Here is a 21895-nt window from a genome sequence, read left to right as displayed (position 1 = left end):
TTGACCCATGACTTCTCCTGTGGGGGAAGTAAGAGTCTGTGAGTGCATGCCTGACTTCCCCAGCTGTGCGGGATGCTACCAAATAGGAAAGAGGCTCATTTTTCTCTCACCTCAACCTGAGTACTGAGTTATGACATGCACTGTGAATAACTGGAAAAGAGAAGCCAGGGCTCAGAAAGCGACATTATCAAGGGGATATGGATCTTATTAAACAATTCAGGGACTCCATCAGGAGGCACACCCATGAGCCAGTGGGGATACCTTGCCTATGGATCCCTCTAGCTGGACCATGGGCAAGCTTTTACAGATGGCTGGTGAGCATTCACAGAAATCTGGCCTGATTCTGTGGATCTGGAAAAGACTACAAAATTGAGCATTTATCACTACCCTTGGGAAAGCAAAAGGGAGGTTGTAAGCACATGTCCTGGCTCTACAGGATTGAGAGAAGTCATACAAGCTTAAGAATCCTGCCACAAGAGGGAGCAAGAAGTGTGGAGCATGCATATCCATAGAAGGTATAAAAAACCTTCAGAATCCCTAGCAGGTCTCAGGAAAGGTACTTCTCTCCTGAAGTCAGCCAGGAGAGTAACCAACCCCAAAGACATGGAGATCTGTAATTTACCCAGAAAGGAATTCAAAATTTTTAGGAAGCTGAAGGAGCTACAAGAAAACACAAAAATTAATTGAACAAAACCAGGAAAACAATACATGATCAAAATGAGAAGTTTAACGGAGATAGAAATTATAAAAAAGGATCAAACAGAAATTCTTGAGCTGAAAAATTCACCTAATGAATAAAAAATGCAAAAGAGAGCTCAAGTAGAAGAATCTGTGAATTAGAAGAGAGGATGCTTGAAATTCATGTAATCAGAGGAGAAAATGAGAAGAAAAATTTAAAGAGTGAAGAAAGCCTAAATGATCTATGAAATATTATAAAAAGAAAATAATCTCTGAATTACTGGACTACCAGAAGGAGAAAAGAGAAAGATGGGAATAGAAAGCTTATTAAAGAAATAGTGGCTGAGAACTTCCCAAATCTGGGGAGAGATCTCAACAGTCATGTTCATAAAAGTCATGGGTCCCCAAACAAACTCAACTTAGAGAGATCTTCTACAATATGAATTACAATAAAACTGTAGAAAATCAGTGACAACTAGAGAATCTTAAAAGTAGTAAGAGAAAAAAAAAAAAAGTAGTAAGAGAAAAAAAAGCTTGTAACTTACAAGGGAACTTGCATAACGTTTTCAGCAACTCTCTCTGGAGAAGCCTTACATGCATGGACGGAGAGGGATGTTATATTCAAAGTGCTGAAAGAATAACACTGCCAAGCAAAAACATTCTATACAGCAAAGCAGTTCACCAGAGGACTTCAGAGGAAGGCAAGATAAAGATGTTCCCAGACAAATAAAAGCTGAGGGAGTTCATCACTACTAGACATGCCTTACAAAAAATACTGAAAGGAGTTCTTCAAGCTGAAATGAAAGGACACTAATTAATAACATGAAAACATGAAAATGTACAACACACTGGTAAAGGTAAGTATATATTCAAATTCAGAATACTCTAATACTATGGGGGTGGATTAACCATTTAACTCTAGCATAAAAGTTAAAGGACAAAAGTTTTAAAAATAACTATAGCTACAATAATTTGTTAATAAATACAAAATATTGAAGAGGTAAACTGTGACATCAAAAACATAAAAGGGAAGTAAAAGGGAATATAACAATCATAAATATATATGCACCGAACATCAGAGCAACCAAATATATTAAGCAAATGTTAACAGTTCTGTATGGAGACATAGACAATACAATAATAGTAGGGGACTTCAATACCCCACTTTCAACAACAGATAGATCATCCAGACATAAAATCATTAAGAAAACATTGAATTGGAACTATACTTTAGACCACATAGACTGAAGAGACATATACAAAGCATTCCTTCCAAAGTAGCAGATTGCAAGTTCTTCTCAAGTTCAAACAGAATATTCTACATGATAGATCATACATTATGTCACTAAAAAAGTCTTATCAAATTTAAGATTGAAATCATATCAAACATCTCTTTTGACCACAATGACATGAAAATAGAAATCAGTAACAGGAGGAAAACTGGAAAATCCATAACTATTTGAAATTAAACAATACACTCCTGAACAACCAATGAGTCAAAGAAGAAATCAAAATATATCTTGAAAGAAACAAAATCAGAAATGCAATATACCCAAACTTATGGGATGCAACAAAAGCCATTCTGAGAGGGAATTTTATAGCAATAAATGCCTGCATTAAGAAAAAAGAAAGATCTCAAAAAAAAAAAAAGCTAAATTTACAACTCAAGGAACTAGAAAAAGAATACACTAAACCAAAAGTTAGCAAAATGAAGAAAATAACCATTATCAAAGCAGAAATAAAATAGAAGAATATAAAAACAATAGAAAAGACCAAAGAAACAAGGAGCTGGTTTTTAAAACATAAACAAAATTTAGAAAACTTTAAATAGATTTAAAAAAAGAGAGAAAGGGAACTCAAATAAATAAAATCAGAAATGAAAGAGAGGGCATTACACTGATACCACAGAAATACAATGGATCATAAGAGACTGCTATGAACAATTACACACCAACAAATTAGATAACCTAGAAGAAATGGATAAATTCCAAGAAACATACAGCCTACCAAGACATAATAAAGGCCACATATGAAAAACCCACAGCTAACATCACACTCAATGGTGAAAGGTTAAATATTTTTCATCTATGATTAAGAACAAGACTAAGGGTGACCACTCTCATGACTCCTGTTCAACATAGTACTGGAAGTCCTAGTCAGAGCAATTAGGCAAGAAGAAGAAATGAAAGGCTTCCAAATAGAAAAGTAAAAGTAAAATTGTCTATTTTGGAAGATGATATGATCTTATATAGAGAAAAATCCTAAAGATGCCACCAAAAAATGTTAGAACAAATCAATTTAATAAAAATGCAGCATATGAAATCAACATAAAGAAATCAGTTGTGATACTATGCAATAACCACAAAATATCTAAAAAAGAAAGAAAGAAAACAATTCCATTTATAATAGCATTGGAAAAAAATAGTAAAATAGGAACAAATTTCACCAAGGTGGTAAAACATCTGTACAATAAAACTCATAAGACATTGATGAAAAAAAATCTGTAGAATACACAAATAAATGGGAAAATACTCCATATTCATTAATAGGAAGAACTAATATTGCCAAACTGTCCATACTACCCAAAGCCACCTATAGATGTGGAAATGAATATCGGTACAGCCACTATGGACAACAGTATGGAGGTTCTTCAAAAAATTAAAAATAGAACTATCATATGATCCAGCAATCCCACTTCTTAGTATATATTCAAAGGAAATGAAATCAGGATCTCAAAGAGATATCTACACTACATGTTCATTGCAGCATTATTTGTAATAGCCAAGATATGAAAACAACCTAAGTGTCTTTCTACAGATGAGTAAAAAAAAGATGTGGTACATATATACAATGAAATATTATCCAACCATGTAAAAGAAGGAAATCCTGCCATTTGCAATAACAAAAAATGACCTCCAGGTTATTATGCTAAGTGAAATAACTCAGAGGAAACAAATACCATATGATCTCAGTTACATGTAGAATCTAAAAACGACAAACTATTAGAAACAATGAGTAGAATGGTGGTTGTCAGTGGCTGGGATTGGGAGAAATGGGGAGATGTGAATCAAAGGGTACAAACTTCCAGTTATAAGATGAATAGTTTTGGGGATCCAATGTACAGCATGGTGACTATAGTTAATGGTATTGAATCATTCAAAGTTACTAGGAGACTAGATCTTAAATGTTCTCATCACAGAAAATGAAAGGTGATTATGTGAAGTAATGGAAGTATTAACTATCCCTATTGTGGTAATCATTTTGCAATAGATACATGTATCAAATCAACACATCATATATTTTATTTATTTATTTATTTATTTATTTATTTGAAGTATAGTTGATTTACAGTGTTGTATAACATTGGGGTGCATGCATCTTTCTGAACTTTAGTTTTCTTTGGATATATGAGGAGTGGGACTGCTGGATTATATGGCAACTCTATTTTTAGTTTTTTGAGGAGCCTCCATACTGTTTTCCATAGTGGCTGCACCAATTTACATTCTGAACAACTCACATTGTATATTTTAAACTTACACAATGTTATATGTTAGTTAAATCTCAACAAGCTGGAAAACTAAAACATTTGCATCATATTCATAAAAGAGACTCTTTTATAGTTTTATACTGAGACAAGTATTGGAACCTATGGTATACTCCACAAAAAGTAGATGGAATAATTTAAATGGCGCTGTGATTACCTGGTTTTTAAAGATTTGGTAATATTTCTGTGTGAAGCCTTTTGGACCAGGTATTTTTTTTTTTGTATTTTAATAACTATTGTCTATATTGGTCCTATGATAATTGGTCTATTTAGAATATCCGTCTTTACTAGTATCAATTTTGGTAAATTTCATAATGCTTTTTTGTTTATTTCTTCTTATAGTTCATGCTGATTTACTTTAAGAATTGTTGTTGTTATGTCATTTGGTGCAAAAATACTCAAAACTGGAGTCTTTGTTATGATTTGTACTCTCCACGATAACTATAAAATGCTCTTATTTATCTTAAAAAGAGAATGGTAAGTGTTGGTGAGAATACGGAGAAATTGGAACCTTTATACATCGTTGGTTGGAAGGTAAAATGGTATAGACACTGTGGAAAACACTATAGAGGTTCCTCAAAAAAATTAGAAGTAGATCTACCTTATGATCTAGCAATCCCATTTCTGGGTATATTTCCAAAAGAAATCAGAATCTCAAAGAGATATCTGCACTCCCATGTTCACTGCAGCATTATTCACAATAGCTAAGATATGGAAACAACCTAAACGTCCATCAAGGGAGGAATGGATAAAGAAAATACATTACATACATACAATGGAATATTATTCAGTCTTAAAAAGGAGAAAAAAATTCTGTCGTATGTGACAACATTGGTGCACTTGGTGGACATTATGCTAAGTGAAATAAGCCAGACACGGAAGGACAAATACTACATGATATCACTTATATGAAGTATCTAGAATAGTCAAACTCATAGAAATATAAAGTGGAATGTTGGTTTCCAGAGGCTGAGAGGAGGGAGAAATGCGGAGTTGCTGTTCAATGGGTATAAAGTTTCAGTTATGCAAGATGGATAAGCTCTAGAGATCTGCTGTACAACACTGCACCTATAGTTAACACTACTGTATTGTGCACTTAAAACTTTTGTTAAGAGGGTAAATCTTATCTTAAGTGTACTTACACTTAAAAAAAAAAAAAGAAAGTGTAAATTCTAATGAAAATAATCAGAACTTTATACATATAATTTTGTAGTTGAAGAAACTCTTCAAAATCTTAAGAAAGTAAGCCCAAATGTTCTCTTTTGACAAAGTCCATTAACTTTCTATATTCAGAAAAGTAATATTTAAAATTAATATAAATTTCTTAATTTTCCTGAATAGCACATGATATTATATTTACCTGTGTATTCAAGGTGAAATCCTGCAGCAGAAACACTGATGTCTGATTGAAAATTTAGATATAGATTATTAGATGTACTATTCAAAAGATGGGGTATTGTTGTTCCTGAAATGATAATTGAAAAAGTAGTTCAGTGATCACATAATAAGTATTATAATAAAACTAAGTTAACTATTAATTAGACAATAAGTTATCACTGAAATTATATATTAGTAAAGTGTTTTACAAAATTTTTAAATAAAAATATTTCTCACATATTTGTCTTTCATATTACTGTTCTTGACTATCTCCAAGGAGACAGACCTTCGAGAGCACATTAAATTGCTCCCTAAAAATAGGTAGGAGCAAAAAAAAAGAAAGCTGGTGAAAATCAAAGCAGTAAATTTTACTAGTCACCTAAAATAAATATTTTGAATTTCATGTGGATTTCAATAGTTCATGTACAAGCTAATAATAAACTTAGTTTTAAAGTCTGCATGCGATTTTTATGGTATAATAACAAAATTTTGTATGGGCTTAAAGATATATTCATTTATTGGCCTTTATTATGATATTTAAATATATACATTTATGTTCTATACCAGGTCAAGTATCTTGATGTGTCTTACACCCTGACAGCAAAGCTGGTAGTTAGCATTCAAAAAGATGCCAATTATGAACTTGTGTCAGCCTTGTCTCTTAGCAAATGCTTTATAATCGTGTTCTTCTGAACTTCGACAGGAAATCAACTTTAATTATTCAATTACTGAGTTGAAAATATAACATATCTGCTTGAACCAATTACCTATTGACTATTTGACATTGAGTAATAGTTCAAGATCCTTAAGATTACAATTCAAGCAGTTTCAAAAGACAACCATAAAAATAACTGTCAATAGTCTCAAGATAAAGTTCAACAAACATCTGAGTTGATAGTGTTGCAAACAATTTTTTTTGTAATTTTCTAGTTACTTCACACTTCACACAACTCTATGAACCTTAACCACTGAGCCTTCTATAAGAGAAACCAGGACAAACTCATTAAAGAACACACGATTGCTTTTTTTTCCCCCCTGAACTCGCTCTGTCTATAGTGTCCTAACTGAATCACTGAAGACAGAGGGAAACAGAAACTCAAAGGTCACTCAAACTGCCTTTGGTCTCTGAGGATCTTAGTGATTAAGAGCTCTGACTCTGGAGTCACACCAGCTGGGTCCCAGTCTCATTCTAACATTAGCTGTACGACCTCGGGCAACTTAATTTCTCTTAGTGTCAATCTCCTACCAGGACTGCTAAAAAGATCAAATGAGGAAATGTATGACAAGCTTCACGCAGAGCTAGCACCTGGTAATCAACAGCTGTTCTTATTTATCACTTTCATCATCTTCATTATTGTATTTATTATTCAGAAAGTATTACACCTAGTCTATTATAGACAAATGCATACTCAAAAATTTATACAATTTTTCCAAGAAAAATTTCTCTCTCAATCTATATCTAAAATATTTTTAATGCCTAAACCAAATCACTCCTCTAGATATTTCTTCTTTTCTTTCCTCAACAGTGATGCTGAAAAATAGGTTAACATACTCCATTTTAAAATCTATTAAAAACTTAATACCATTCAAAATTCTTTCAGTATATCTGAAATATGTAAGTTTATAGTTTAGCTATATGTATATTTCTAGGGTTAAACACTATAATCAAAATTAAAGGAAAACGTACAGTTAAAATTAAAGTAAAACTTCATTTTATCCTAAATATGTTATAAGAAGCTGTTAGATAAATGCATAAACTACCTTTAAAAACCATAACAAATTTTAAAAACTTCTGGTCTTGGTACATATGTATATAGTATGAATTTTATATAATTTAATTCATTTCATAGAATTAATTTTGTATTTTCTTTATTCTCACTCAACAGTACCTTGTAGCATTTACCATGTTGTTACATAGTCTCTATAATTGTTTTAATGGCTGCATAACATTCTATTAAGTGAATATACCATAATTACCAAGCACTGTCTAATTTTTAACTATTACTACTCATCCTTTTTTTTAAGGGAGAGGGGCATACATACTATTCCTGAACCATAGCTCAGCTAAAAATAATACGAGTAACACAAAAACATCAATAAATAATTACACAAATATAGTAACACTATAGTAAGGTCTTAAACATCAATTTCAATTTCATTACCTTTAAAGCCTTTCAAACTTCTAACCTTGTAATTTAGTTCATTGCATACAGTTTGCAAAAAGCAAAATTAAAACCACCAAGTCAGAGTTCTAGGAAGTTCTTCAAAGAGAGAGAGAGGTCTTACATTCCTAATTACAATGTATTTTAACTAAGGTCAGCTCTCTCATTTACCTGAATAACTTCCAAGTCTTGGAGCATTGTTGTCTCCCCCATCGTAAAAGTCCAGAGAATCCCAATTATGTTCTGTAGCAAAGCTGACAACTTGCACCTATGAAATAATAATTACTGGTAAGAACACATACTTCTAATGAGATACATATACTATAGTCTGCTTATCTCCTCTGGATGAGAGAGCTCAAAGCCTGGACCATATCATTGTGGCCCTTCATGGAAGGACTTTAACAAAACTGATCTTTGCCTTTATGGCACTGGCCTACATGCACTAACTTTTATAATAAAAGCCTCTGAGGCATCTAGCAGTGTTCACTATGGGTATAACATTGAGAATGCCTGTCACCATCTCAGCTTTGGATTAATCTTATGTCTTAGTGCCTGGAATCTGAATCAAGGCATGTTCCAAAACAGTTGTTTAACTTTTTTGTTTTGGATGTTTGATTCTTGTCAGTGACTGAGTTTTCTCATTTGCTTTACCTATTAGGAAATACTCAGATGTGTGGTCCACATTGAGGACCACATAAGCATACAAGACTCTATAATATATATATGTTTTGAACTAGGTTTATCCTGGATACATTTTATTATGCTTTACTTTGCATAAACTTTGCTAAATTTCCTGTCTTTATTTTATTTTTAAAAATTAACATAATAATCCCCTATGCGCATATTTAATAAATTTCAATATGGATAACTGAAAATAATACTTTATAACTGATTTGGGTACGTCTTTTAAAGATTATTTTTATAAATAGCTGTATTTTTATAAATGGCGTCGTAATAACTAAATCACTGTGAAGGTCCATTAAGTTGATAAGGAAAATGCTGGAGTATAATCCTCTCATGTCTATTAAGTTTTATTTAAAGAAAGAGGCATGTGTCCCTTTGTTGCACTTCACTTGGCACAGCTTGAGCTTCTGCAAGAACGCAGAAAACCCTCACAACTGTGGATATTATCTGTTTTTCTTTATTACATATTTTATAGTTTAGGAGGAGGTAAAGGAATAGCTTTACTAAAATAAATTTATTTTTATTTAGCTAAAGTCTGCTATAGATGTAAGCATCACACTCATTCACTAAGTACTTCTAACAATTGCATTCATTAAAAATTTCTTATCCACAAAATAGGCCTTCATCATTCTTCCATTCAAATGAATGCTGGAGCCTCTTTTCCAGGGATAAGTGCCACATGGCAACAGATACCCTGCCTGTGTGACAGGCATTAGGCTCAATGGCAATGTTCCAGGACAGAAAGAAGACTGGAATTAAAGCTGTATGATTGTAATATAACCCCCGACTCCTTAAACAATGGTCAATTCTCTCTTCATATCTGAATTTTCCTTTCCTTCAATTCGGGAAAAGAAAAAGTCACATTTGGCTTTAAAAAAAAAAAAAAAAAAAACGAAAGAAAATAAAAGGATTCTTGCAAGAGTTGACAATTGAGATAAGCAAAATGTATTGAGAGGTTTTCCACTGAAAGAAATTATTGAGTTAGTAAAAATGTAGAGGAGACAAGCCATGAGGGAGATTTAGTGAATCATCAGTAATCCAATTTAGCCACAGTGGAGGGTATTCACACAAGAGAAAATAGGCATCAAAGTTAGAAAAAGTAGAGAAAAGTTAGAAAGAGTAAAGGTTCTGGATAAATACAAGAAATATTAGAGTTAGAATGCTGGGGTATACAACTTCCTGGCTCCGTCTACTCACTGGCATGTAACCTGAAAAGAATTGTTAATCTCTCTGTGCCATAGATTTCTTACATAAATCACTGTAATAAAGGCATATAATTCATAGGTTTGCTGTAAAAATTAAAGGATTTTACCTTAGGATAGTACCTAGTGTTTACTGAGGATTTAATGTATCTTAGCTAAGGGAGAGAATGAGAGAGAAGGGCTATAAAGACTGAATACCAGCATAATAATTGTGCAGTTGAGGAGTATTTCATTGAAGGTTTTAGAAGGTGGATTGAAGGAGAATAATCAGGACTGTGCTTTATAGGTACTACTGAACTGAGTGAAGAAAATAAAAGTGAAAAGACAACTTTAATGTTTATTGCAGTGGTCCACATGAGAAGCAATGAAAGACTAAATAAAGTAGGTTAGTAGACAGGAATGGTAGAAAGGGGGAACCAGAAGTCACGTCGCATGTGTTGCTATAGGGGAAATTACTGGATTTTGTGTGATATGAATAGGAGATGGAAGTGACAGGAAAGATTTCAAAATAATTTTTTTCCCTGAGTTATTGAGATCAGAGTGATGGCACAAACAGAAATGTAGACATCTTCAGGAAAACCTATTACCTTGGAGAGAGGAAGAAAATCTGTTTAATTCTGGACATATATATATGAATATGGCTCCCAAAGATAACAGGTCCTGATCTCTTGAGCCTGTAAATATTGCCTTGTATGGAAAAGGCTCTTTCAGATGTGAATAAACTAAATATCTTGAGATAGGGAGACTATCCTAGATGATTTAAATGAGCTTTACATGCAATCACACGTGTTCTTATCAGATGTCAAAAAAGATTTGACACAGACAGAAGAGAACGCAGTGTGATCACAGAAGCAGAAATTGGAGTGATGTGGGCAGAAGCCAAGCAATGCTGGCAGCTACCAGAAGCTGGAAGAGGCCAGGAGAGCAAACTTCCCTAGAGCCTGAGCAGAGGGGAGAGTGGACGGTGGTGGGAGAGAAGCCCTGTCAGCACCTCAGTCTCAGGGCAGTAAAACTGATTTGGGACTTTCGGCCTCCAGTACCATGAGAGAATAAATTGCTGTTACTTTAAGCTGTCCAGTTTAGGATTTGTTACAGAAGTCACAGAAAACTAAGGCAATTTGCCACTAGGATTCTGGGCAAATTGTGAATGTAGTTTGGCATATTAAACACACAGAGGGTATAGGAGACTCAAGTAAATGGTTGAGGATCCACTATGACAGAAAGCCAAATGAGAGTCAAGTAAAAGACTTTAAGTCTTCTACTTAAAGGAGCAGCTACCGATTCAGTGTTCAGAAGAACTTTAAATTAGATGGAGCTGTCCATTATGACAACAGGATAGCGTTATGAGGTAATGAATTTCCAATAACTAAAACCTGGTATCCCTCATAGAAACATGCAAATCACATTTTCCTTTGTTTGGATGATTATATTGACTCATTATCATCTCATTCTACAAATTGACACAATTAAGTAAACAACATTTTTTTAAACTGATTCATCACATAAAAATTGCTCTTTGCTTGATAATTCTGTTACTGTTAAATGTAGCTCCTTTTGAATTCTCCCTCCAATGTACCTTGCGAAAATAAACAGGCAAACAAATGAATACACTCCTCTCCACACACTTTTCATGTAACAGTAATACAACAAGTTGGTTTATTTGTTGAGGTTATTTCCTCAAAATGCTCAATCATCCTATCTTATTTGTAACTTTTTCAGCATTCCAAATGTTTTTTCTGTTCTTTCCACCAGTGGTTATCCCATTTCATTTCATATATGATTTATTGAATATTCATATAATTCTTTATTCACACACATGTTTAGCCCAACAGAATAAAATAAACACTGCTTTAAATCTGGTGTACTAGCCAGGTCGTTTTTAGGCGAAGTTAGTGAAATTTTAAATATGTCATATACTGTGTGTGTGTATGTGTTATAATTTTCTATGATTTAGTGATATGTCTAAAATTAGCAAACATGTAAGAGGTTAATTAGAAAAAAGCTCTTGGTAGTTATATAGAGTATTTAAATTAAAAGTCCAATATGCTTCACACTCTGTAAGTTTGATAAATGCTCTGCTGAACTCAAATTTTGTTTTCTAAAGTACAATCATTAAACAAAATGCTTCCTCAGTGAAAGATTTTTTTTAACATATTTATTGGAGTATAATTGCTCTACAATGGTGTGTTAATTTCTGCTTTACAACAAAGTGAATCAGCTATATCTATATATACATATATCCCCATATTTACTCCCTCTTGCATCTCCCTCCCACCCTCCCTATCCCACCCCTCTGGGTGGTCACAAAGCACCGAGCTGATCACCCTGTGCTAGGTGGCTGCTTCCCACTAGTTATCTATTTTACATTTGGTAGTGTATATAAGTCCATGCCACTCTCTCTCAGTGAAAGATTTTATAGCATCATTGATACAAGTGTCCAGTTTTGAACAGTGTTTGGCTAGGGCAGTGATATATCACATAACATTATCTGCAGATGTCGTATTAGTCTATCATGCTATGTTAACTCCTTAAAGTGGCTTAAAACTCCATGCCTTTTGCAGGTATTCATTGGTTCATTCTAAAATATTCACTGAGCACAGACTGCAAGGCACTGTGTTAGCTGCCAGAACAGACTTGGTTACTGCCTTCATGAGCTTATAGGTAATTAAGTAAAAGCAGTAACATGTGATGGGTGTTACGATAAGGAAATTATAGGGATCTATGAGAACATATAGCAACAGGACTTAATGTGGTTTCAAGTTCATGGAAGGTCTTCCACAGGAACTGTTTTTAACTTGAGACAGAAATAATGAGTAAGAATAAGCCAAATAAAGAGAGATGATGGAGAGTGTTGCCAGCAGAGGGAAAAACATTCACAAAGGCCCAGAGGCAAGAGAGAGAGCTAGGTTTCTATAAAGAACTAAAACAGAGGCAAGAAATGAGGATAAAGCACAGAGGTGTAATCAGCTGTGTCGAGGAGTTAAGGATAGTGAGGACAATTGAGGTACTGTAAATCAGGAAAGTTATAGCATTAGATTTTTATTTTTAGAAAATTACTCTCTTTGCCCTATGAGGAATAGATTGGAGGAGAATAAGAACCCAGGACAGGGATGATGGCCACTTAATCTTGAGTAGAAAAAGTGTGGATAGAGAAAATAGACTTACTTGAGAGGTTTGTGAAAGACAGACCTGACATAGTTCTTTGTGCAGCTGGAGACAGAAAAAAATCATCACGGTTGTTGGCTTGTGCAACTGAATGGATAAGGGGTTCATTCTGAGACAGACCACAATGTGAAAGAGCCACAACTTTGAGAAAAAAGTCATGGAGACAGCTTTGAACAGGTTGAATTAGAGATGTTAGAAGTTTAGTTCAAAATGTTCAGTGGGCAGTTGGATTAATGGCATGCAGCTTAGGTGAAAGGTGTGGGTTATATATTTAGGTTTAGAAATCATCATTTATTCAAAGTATTAGAGCTAATCAATGAATTTGGTAAAGTTGCAGGATACAAAATTAATGCACAGAAATCTTTTGCATTCCCATATACTAATGATGAAAAATCTGAAAGAGAAATTAAGGAAACACACCCATTTACCACTGAAAAAAAAGAATAAAATACCTAGGAATAAACCTACCTAGGGAGACAAAGACCTGTATGCAGAAAACTATAAGACACTGATGAAAGAAATTAAAGATGATACAAACAGATGGAGAAATATACCACGTTCTTGGATTGGAAGAATCAACATTGTGAAAATGACTATACTACCCAAAGCAATCTACAGATTCAATGCAATCCCTATCTGACTACCAATGGCATTTTTTACAAAACTAGAACAAAAAATCTTAAAATTTGTATGGAGACACAAAAGACCCCCAATAGCCAAAGCAGTCTTGAGGGATAAAAACGGAGCTGGAGGAAGCAGACTCTCTGACTTCACACTATACTACAAAGATACAGTAATCAGACAGTATGGTACTGGCACAAAAACAGAAATATAGATCAATGGAACAAGATAGAAAGCCCAGAGATAAAGCCACGCACCTATGGTCAACTAATCTATGACAAAGGAGGCAAGGATATACAATGGAGAAAAGACAGTCTCTTCAATAAGTGGTGCTGGGAAAACTGGAGAGCTACATGTAAAAGAATGAAATTAGAACACTCTCTTACACCATACACAAAGATAAACTCAAAATGGATTAGAGACCTAAATGTAAGACTGGACACTATAAAACTCTTAGAGGAAAACATAGGAAGAAAACTCTTTGACATAAATCACAGCAAGATCTTTTTTGATCCACCTCCTAGAGCAATGGAAATAAAAACAAAAATAAACAAATGGCACTTAAGGAAACTTAAAAGCTTTTGCAAAGCAAAGGAAACTACAAACCAGATGAAAAGACAACCCTCAGAATGGGAGAAAATATTTGCAAACGAATCAACAGACAAAGCATTAATCTCCAAAATATATAAACAGCTCATGCAACTCAATATTAAAAAAACAAACAACCCAATCAAAAAATGGGCAGAAGACCTAAATAGACATTTCTCCAAAGAAGACATACAGATGGCCAAGAAGCACATGAAAAGCTGCTCAACATCACTAATTATTAGAGAAATGCAAATCAAAACTACAATGAGGTATCACCTCACACCAGTTAGAAAAGGCATCATCAGAAAATCTACAAACAACAAATGCTGGAGAGGGTGTGGAGAAAAGGGAACCCTCATACACGGTTGGTGGGAATGTAAATTGATACAGTCACTATGGAGAACAGTATAGAGGTTCCTTAAAAAACTAAAAATAGAATTACCATATGACCCAGCAATCCCACTACTGGGCATATACCCCAAGAAAACCATAATTCAAAAAGACACATGCACCCCAATGTTCATTGCAGCACTATTTACAATAGCCAGGTCATGGAAGCAACCTAAATGCCCATTGACAGATGAATGGATAAAGAAGATGTGGCACATATATACAATGGAATATTACTCAGCCATAAAAAGGAACGAAATTGGGTCATTTGTAGAGACGTGGGTGGATCTAGAGACTGTCATGCAGAGTGAAGTAAGTCAGAAAGAGAAAAACAAATATCGTATATTAAAGCATATGTGGAACCTAGAAAAATGGTACAGATGAACGGGTTTACAGGGCAGAAATAGACACAGATGTAGAGAACAAACGTATGGACACAAAGGGGGGAAAGTGGTGGGGGGGTGGTGGTGGTGTGATGAATTGGGAGATTGGGGTTGACATATATACACTAATATGTATAAAGTGGGTAACTAATAAGAACCTGGTGTATAAAAAAATAAATAAAATTCAAAAAGTCAAAAAATAAATACATAAATAAATAACTCATAAAAATAGAGAAATTAAAAAAAAAAGAAATCATCATGTATTCAATCCTTCATTTAAAAAAGATATTTTCTGTTTATCTACTGTGATTCAGGTCCTGGACATCATCAGCACATAATGGTAGCTGAAGCTCTGAAAGTAGACAAGGTGGCAGAGAGAATGGTGTAATGTGAGATGGACAAAGGCCACAGAATCTCACAAACACCATGTCTGATGAACTGAAGAGGAGATCATGTTCCTAGATGTAGAAGCAGAAGCCATAGATGTAGAAAAGAAAACAAAACAATATCCAAGAGAGTACTGGGTAGAATGGAGGGAAAGGGTGTTTTAAGACTGAGGGGAGAATGGGCAGGATAGAATGTTGCTAACAAAATAGGAAGGATGAGCAATTCAATGGATTTAATGGCATGGGTCCTCAGTGATCACTATAAGAATAACTCAAATAGAGCATTGGATGCTGAAGCCACATCCCAGGGCGTCAGAAATAGAGGATGAGGACTAGAGGGGAAATGCCAAGGGTATTATTATTTTAAGATGAGATAGAAATGGTCAAGCTGATGTCACTATATAGATGCTCTAGGATAATCTTCATAAATGTATAGGCAGATGATATAGTAAATGTTCTAGGAAAGTTTTAAAGGTATCACCTCATTTCAGATTATCTGGACAATCCTAAAATCTTTATTAATTCTACCAATAATAGGATAGGGTTGATTGGTTATCTTCAAATTTTACAAGTTGACCATAAAATAATAGTACAACTAGCCAGAATATAAGCAGTTTTTTGATTGTTAATGTTTCTAAAACACTGAAAAAGTACATTTCAAGTTTTCTCATTGATTTATAGGCCTATTTTATACCTGACGCCTGTTAAGTAATTTTTTTGAATTTTCTGAAAAGTTATAAAGATAAATTCAAAAAGTTTATTATTTTTACTGAAAATTATACTTCTATCTAATTTCAGGTTTAATGAATGATGCCTTGGCTACTTTTTCCATGACTGATACATATCTCAAGTTTCTAAAGGAAAACCCTATGACTCAATTGGAGAAACAGTCAAGTTATTTTTATAAAATATAGACTATGTAATATTTTGTGAAGCATAATTGTGTTCCATGGGGTAAATACTGACTCAGCAGTAAAATGCTATCAACTTATCCAGAAATAATTTCCTTCTCAAACAGAGTAGCTGGTCAAATTGCTCCCCCCACAAAATGGTCACAATTGAAATAATATGGTAGATACTGTTGACCGTCTATAGAATAGCATTCATCTTCCTTGCTGACAGAGAATGGTTTTGTTCAATTAAGTGAGAGCTGTGTACACCAGAGAAGGCTAAGCCCCTTGCCTGATCCAGGTACTTAATGTTAATTTTTTTGAGCCAAATCATAGTAAATCTTTTGTTATTGCCCAGTGTATGGCTTAAAAATGGGTTCCATTGTAATTTTGGTCAATAGGACAGGAGGGAAAGTCTGCTGGAAGGTTTCTTGAAAAGTTCTCTTAACTGTTACAAAAGTACGTAAAATAGAGAGACTCCATTTTGTCTATTGGCCATTGCTGTGGAAGACTGTTATGCCTAGAGCTTTTGCAGCCATCTCAAAACCATGAGAAAGGAAGTCCGAGAACTAAGCCAACATGCTAAGAATAGCAGAACAGAGAGATGGAAAAAAACCCGGGTCAGGAATTACACAACTGAACCTCTGAAATAAACAACGCTTAAACCATCCTACTCAAAGATTCCATGTTATGTGAAACAACACATTTTTCTTACTGCTTATGCTATCTTGAATTGGCGTTCTGTTACTTGCAGGTGAAAAAATTAATGGTAAGTACCTTTCTTTTAAATTCAGCCACATCATTCAAAAGCACTGGCTAAAATTCTAGAAATTACGTGCATCCTGTCATCTCTGAAAAAATTAACTTCAAATATACAATGAAAAGAAGAAAAATGTAAATATCCTTACTTGAATGCCAGCTCCCTCTGGCACTGTCATCTTCCATACACAATTCAGATTGTTGTCATAAGGCTCAGGGTATCCAGGAGACAAAATAGTCCCTTTGCGCTTACTTAAAATTCCACCACAGGGCACTGAAAGTAAAGCAAGCCAGGAAAGGGAGTTCATTCTAATGCAAAGGATTAAAATAGGAGAAAAGGTCAGAGATAACATCTTAGACAGATGCTAGACTTGCAAACACAACTTGCATACTATAGACTTGCATACTATGCTTTAAAACTCATAAGAACAACGAAAATTGTCTTCCTATAGCACAAAAACCTTTAAAAAATAATTAGACAACATTAATGGAAAACTTACAATGGCATATCTAAAGTCATACTATAATTAACTCAATAATAGCATATCATTTGTATTATATTACTAACAAGTTCACTGACACGTTAAAAATTGTTCATATCTAGGTATAGAATTTTTTGAAGAATTATCTTATATTTGTTACTTTTCATGTATCTTTTGAGTAGTAATAAAATCCTTTGCAGAGTAATACTGATGATGATAACAACTATAACATGTATATAGAGCCTATATACCAGCACTCTTCTAAGCACTTTACATATTTTAACTCATTAAAGCTTCCCAACAATCCAATGAGATATAAGTAAGTATTCTCCCCATCTTACAGCTGAGGAAATGGAGTCACTAACAGATTAAATAACTTGCCCAAGATCACATAGCTAGTCAGAGATGAAGACAGGATTTGAATACTGGTAGTTTGGCTCCACATTCTTGTTCTTCAGTGGAAAGAAAATACTCAATATGGTTGCAGTCTGGTTATTGCCAGTACAACTACTACAAGAAAGAATAAGTATGGAGACCTGCTTTGATGTCAATAAAAGCTTCTAACAGTTTTAAAAGGTACTAATCTTAAAGCAAAATTCCTACACTGCTGGTAGTGTCAGCTTGATTCTGGGAATGACCTAGCTTATGATTTGGAATACTGTGTGATGTTGGACATGTGCCCTGAACTCTCTGAAACTCAGATGCCTTGTCTGTGAAATGGTAATGAAATTGTTTCCGAGGGGCTTTTGTGGAAAATAAATAGGTATGCTAATGTACATAAAGAAGCTAGCACACTGCTTGGAATGCAATAAGAAATCAATAAATTATATTTCCTTTTGCTACAACTACTGTTATTTTAGGTTCCAATGGCACTGTGATCCTTGGACATTTGTCCTAATCTGGCTATAATGGTGAGATACCAGGATATATTTTTGTAATAATTTTTTTAAAAAAGGTAATACTATAGTTTTGTGCCACTTCTAAAACTGAATGCAAAAATCTAGGGTAATTACTCAAAAGAATGCTAAAAACTTTTTAAATTTTTAAACTTTTAAAACAGTGGATAAAGTATTTTTAAAGAAATATTTTTTAGCTCATCCTCCGTCTTCTGATCCTTTCAGTGTAAATGCTGTAACACTGTGACCTACACCATCTTCTCATCTCTTTCTAACTACCATCCCTCAGTGGTGGCATCCATTTCCATGTCATCTATAGATTACGACTACTAAATGTTTATCTCTAGCCATGACTTCTACCCAGAGTCCTACAATATATCGACTAAGTATCTCAAAATTCATATATCCAAAACAATACTTTTGAAATTCTCCCCCATCTATACTATTTGCCATCTCAGTAAATGTTACCACCTAATTTATCTTTCTTAATTTATCTTTCTGTTCACCTTAATTTATCTTTCTTTTCAAATTCACATTTACATTTATATTCAATCTGTCAGCAAACTTTGTCAGCTCTATCTTAAAAATATATCCCAAAGTTTACCAGTCCTCATCACTGATCATGATCTTCCAATTTAAATCACCTTTAAATTTCCCCTCCACTTCTGCAGTAGTTTTCTATTCAGTCTTATTGCTTCTACTCACCCCCTGCCCCTTACACTAGCCACAGTGATTTTCCGGAAACTGAGATCACATCACTCTCTAGCTCAATGAATCCCCACACTACTTAGAAAAAATTCTAACTCTTCCCAGACTTTGAGGTTCCATATGACTTGGCCTCTGCTCTGCCTCTCCAAACTCTTCTATCACTCTTGCCATCATTCACTCTGTTCTAGACACGTGAGATTCTTGTTGTGGCTTGAACATGACTATACCTTTCTCCCCCTCATAGTCTATACATGTGCTTACCTCCTTGACTTTTATTTATATACCTCCCAGCCCCCTTCATTCACCTCATTTGGATATACAATAGCAGCATGCCCTGGATGTCTTCCTCCAATCTTTAGCCTCTGCTTTACTTTTCTCCATAGTATTTACCACTACCTGAACAAAATGTAAACTCCATAAGGGCAGAGATATTATCTCCTGATTCAAAGCTATGTTGCCAGTGCCTAGAAAGGGACCTGACACTTGGTAAGCACTAAATAAGTGCTCGTTAAATAAATTATTGAGTGACTGGTTGTATATCTGTATATATCTTGTGATTACAAGTTACCTCTTTACCATTCCTGCATCATTCCTTTCTCCCAGTATTTTCCTAAACAAACCATATTTAATTCTACTTCAATCATTTTTATTTTTACCAACAAAATATTACATTATAAAAGTATTCCCAGATATGCATTACCACATAATAGTGTTTTACAAAGTTTTACTTCCCATGTATATTACTTAGCCTAACATTTCTTTTCTATTTTAAAAAGGATGTATTATAAATTTCCCTTCTAATCAGTATTATACAACATAACATATAGATTAAGAGAACAGACTTTAGAATCAAGCAACCTGGGTTCAAATATTAATTATTCTTTTGTTTCTAAACCATAGGGGTTTTACTATCTATAAAAGAGAAATAGTATTCTTATATTACTCCTGGCATCGGTGTCAATATTAAATGAGATAATGCTTAATAGCACTTCATACAAATACTAGTAAATGCTATTCATTATTATATTTAATAAGTTTTTCATGGTTGAATGGATGGGTGAATCAATGAATCAATGAATGAGGATTCAGATATTGTATATATTTTTTCATCTATTTCTTTCCCACTCTGAGAAAAGATGGCACAGACATGGGTTGCCATGGAGCCAATATAAGTAAAAATGATTCTCTCTGGTTCTCTAAAGGACTTGCAAAAACAAAGCCTGATAAGGGTGATGGGATAAGCAGCTAATTAAAGACTTCTGCCTAAGGTGGGGGAGGGGGGTAAGTGGCAGGTTCAGGGGCTTCTCAAAAGATACCACCATTAACAGAAGTACTTACGTCTAAGGCCACATATTGTCAGAGCTATTAGTGGCTACAGGGTGTTATCACAGAGTCTCAGAGGGAGGAGAGTTTGGGATTTTAAGAGACTAAAAATTTTAAGAAATCTGAAGTGTAACAAGGTCAAATTTGGAAGATAAAACTCAGTCTTCCGCAACTTTTTCAAGTTTACTTCTGTTCTAAGTCCAATGTTCTTATAAAAATATTATTGTACTTTATTGTAATTTACCTAAGAATGACCTGATATGACAGATTTGTACAAGATTATTAAATATGCAGGTTAGTTAAATTTGTGGATCCCCTAACTTAGTATTTGACCATTTTAACTATAAGTACAACTTGCGCATCATGTCTAATGGGGCTGCTTTCAAGCCAATAGTTTAATTTTAGTATGTCGATTTTTTTGCAAAATTACTCAACATTGTATTCTGTTCTACTATGACAGAAAAAAATGAAAGTGTTGATAGCAGTAATAAGAACTGTGAAAATGAAACAATTACAACTGAGGTGGAAATCACTAGAAATGTAGGGCACTGTTTTCTTTTGGTTTCAATTGGATGCTCACTTGGTTTAAGGTGTTAACTGAGTATTCATTGAACTAGTGAAGGCAGAGAAAATAAAATCATTGTGTATAATACCCTAAATAGACTGTCAAAGATTATATCTAAACTGCAAAGTATAAATAGAGAATTTGTTCTTTCTAAGAATAAAATTAACCATGCAATATGTAAATCTACCTATGCATCTTTCCTATCGATTCTCAAAAAGGTCTTGTGGCTTCAAGATGGCTTGTAAAGGTCTAAGCAAGCAAAGTGAGCAAGAGCATCACCATGCAGTGAAAGACTGAAGTTAAAAATGCATGGACCCTGGACTTGGGAAGTTGGCCAGTTGTTCTACCGCTACAAAAATTCATGAAATTATCACACTTATTTGCTAAAATCCATTCATTGAACAAATGTTTACTGAACACTTCTTGTATGTCAGGTCTTCTTTTTGTTGAGCAAAAAACAGAATACAGTGGCAGGGAGAGGAGGGCAAGAAAGATTAGGAAAATAAACAAACTATATATAATCTGGTGAGTGGTTGCTGTAAAGAAAATAAAAAGGCAGGATAAGGGTATAGAGAACGAATGGAGGATGAGTAGCAGAAAATTATTTTAGATAGGATGGCCAAGGAAGACAGTCAGGTGAAAACTTGAATGAAGCAATGCAGTAAGCCCAAAAGGTATTTTGGGGATGCATGTTCCAAGGCGAAAAAATAGAAAGTTCAAAGGCCCTGAAGCAGTTAAAATTTTATCCAGATAACAAATATTGAAAATGAACACAAATTAAAGATAATTCTTTGATATCAACCTAAGATAACTCTGCACTTGAATTTTTAAGACATCAAGCCTTTTCCTTTTTTTGAATTTTTTGAACACTTAAAAGCATAATCATTTTTATTCATAACATTTGAAACTAAAAATATTTATAGTTAAAAATAGAAATGCAAAGTATATTTTCATTTAGGTAAAGATTAGCAGTGGGACCAAATGGTAAAACCTAAACTGAGCTATCATCTGAGTGTCATTTAGAATCTATTTCTTGTCTCACACAAATCCCATATGTCCTTCTGTTATATATTCGATTTTCTGGATTTACAC

The 21895-nt window shown here is 34.0% G+C and overlaps 1 protein-coding gene across 1 annotated transcript in view; it reads right to left on the bottom strand.

The window, feature by feature from the left end:
- CSMD3 (CUB and Sushi multiple domains 3) overlaps positions 1–21895 on the bottom strand; it is a 1171706-nt gene that overhangs the window by 148147 nt on the left and 1001664 nt on the right. The window contains 3 exon segments of the mRNA XM_059902305.1: positions 5583–5687; positions 7933–8029; positions 16979–17103. Coding sequence (XP_059758288.1) covers positions 5583–5687; positions 7933–8029; positions 16979–17103 — 327 coding nt within the window.

This window comes from Balaenoptera ricei, chromosome 17 (assembly GCF_028023285.1).
Source record: "Balaenoptera ricei isolate mBalRic1 chromosome 17, mBalRic1.hap2, whole genome shotgun sequence".
NCBI lineage: Eukaryota > Metazoa > Chordata > Mammalia > Artiodactyla > Balaenopteridae > Balaenoptera > Balaenoptera ricei.
This window is presented reverse-complemented; position numbering and strand designations above follow the sequence as displayed.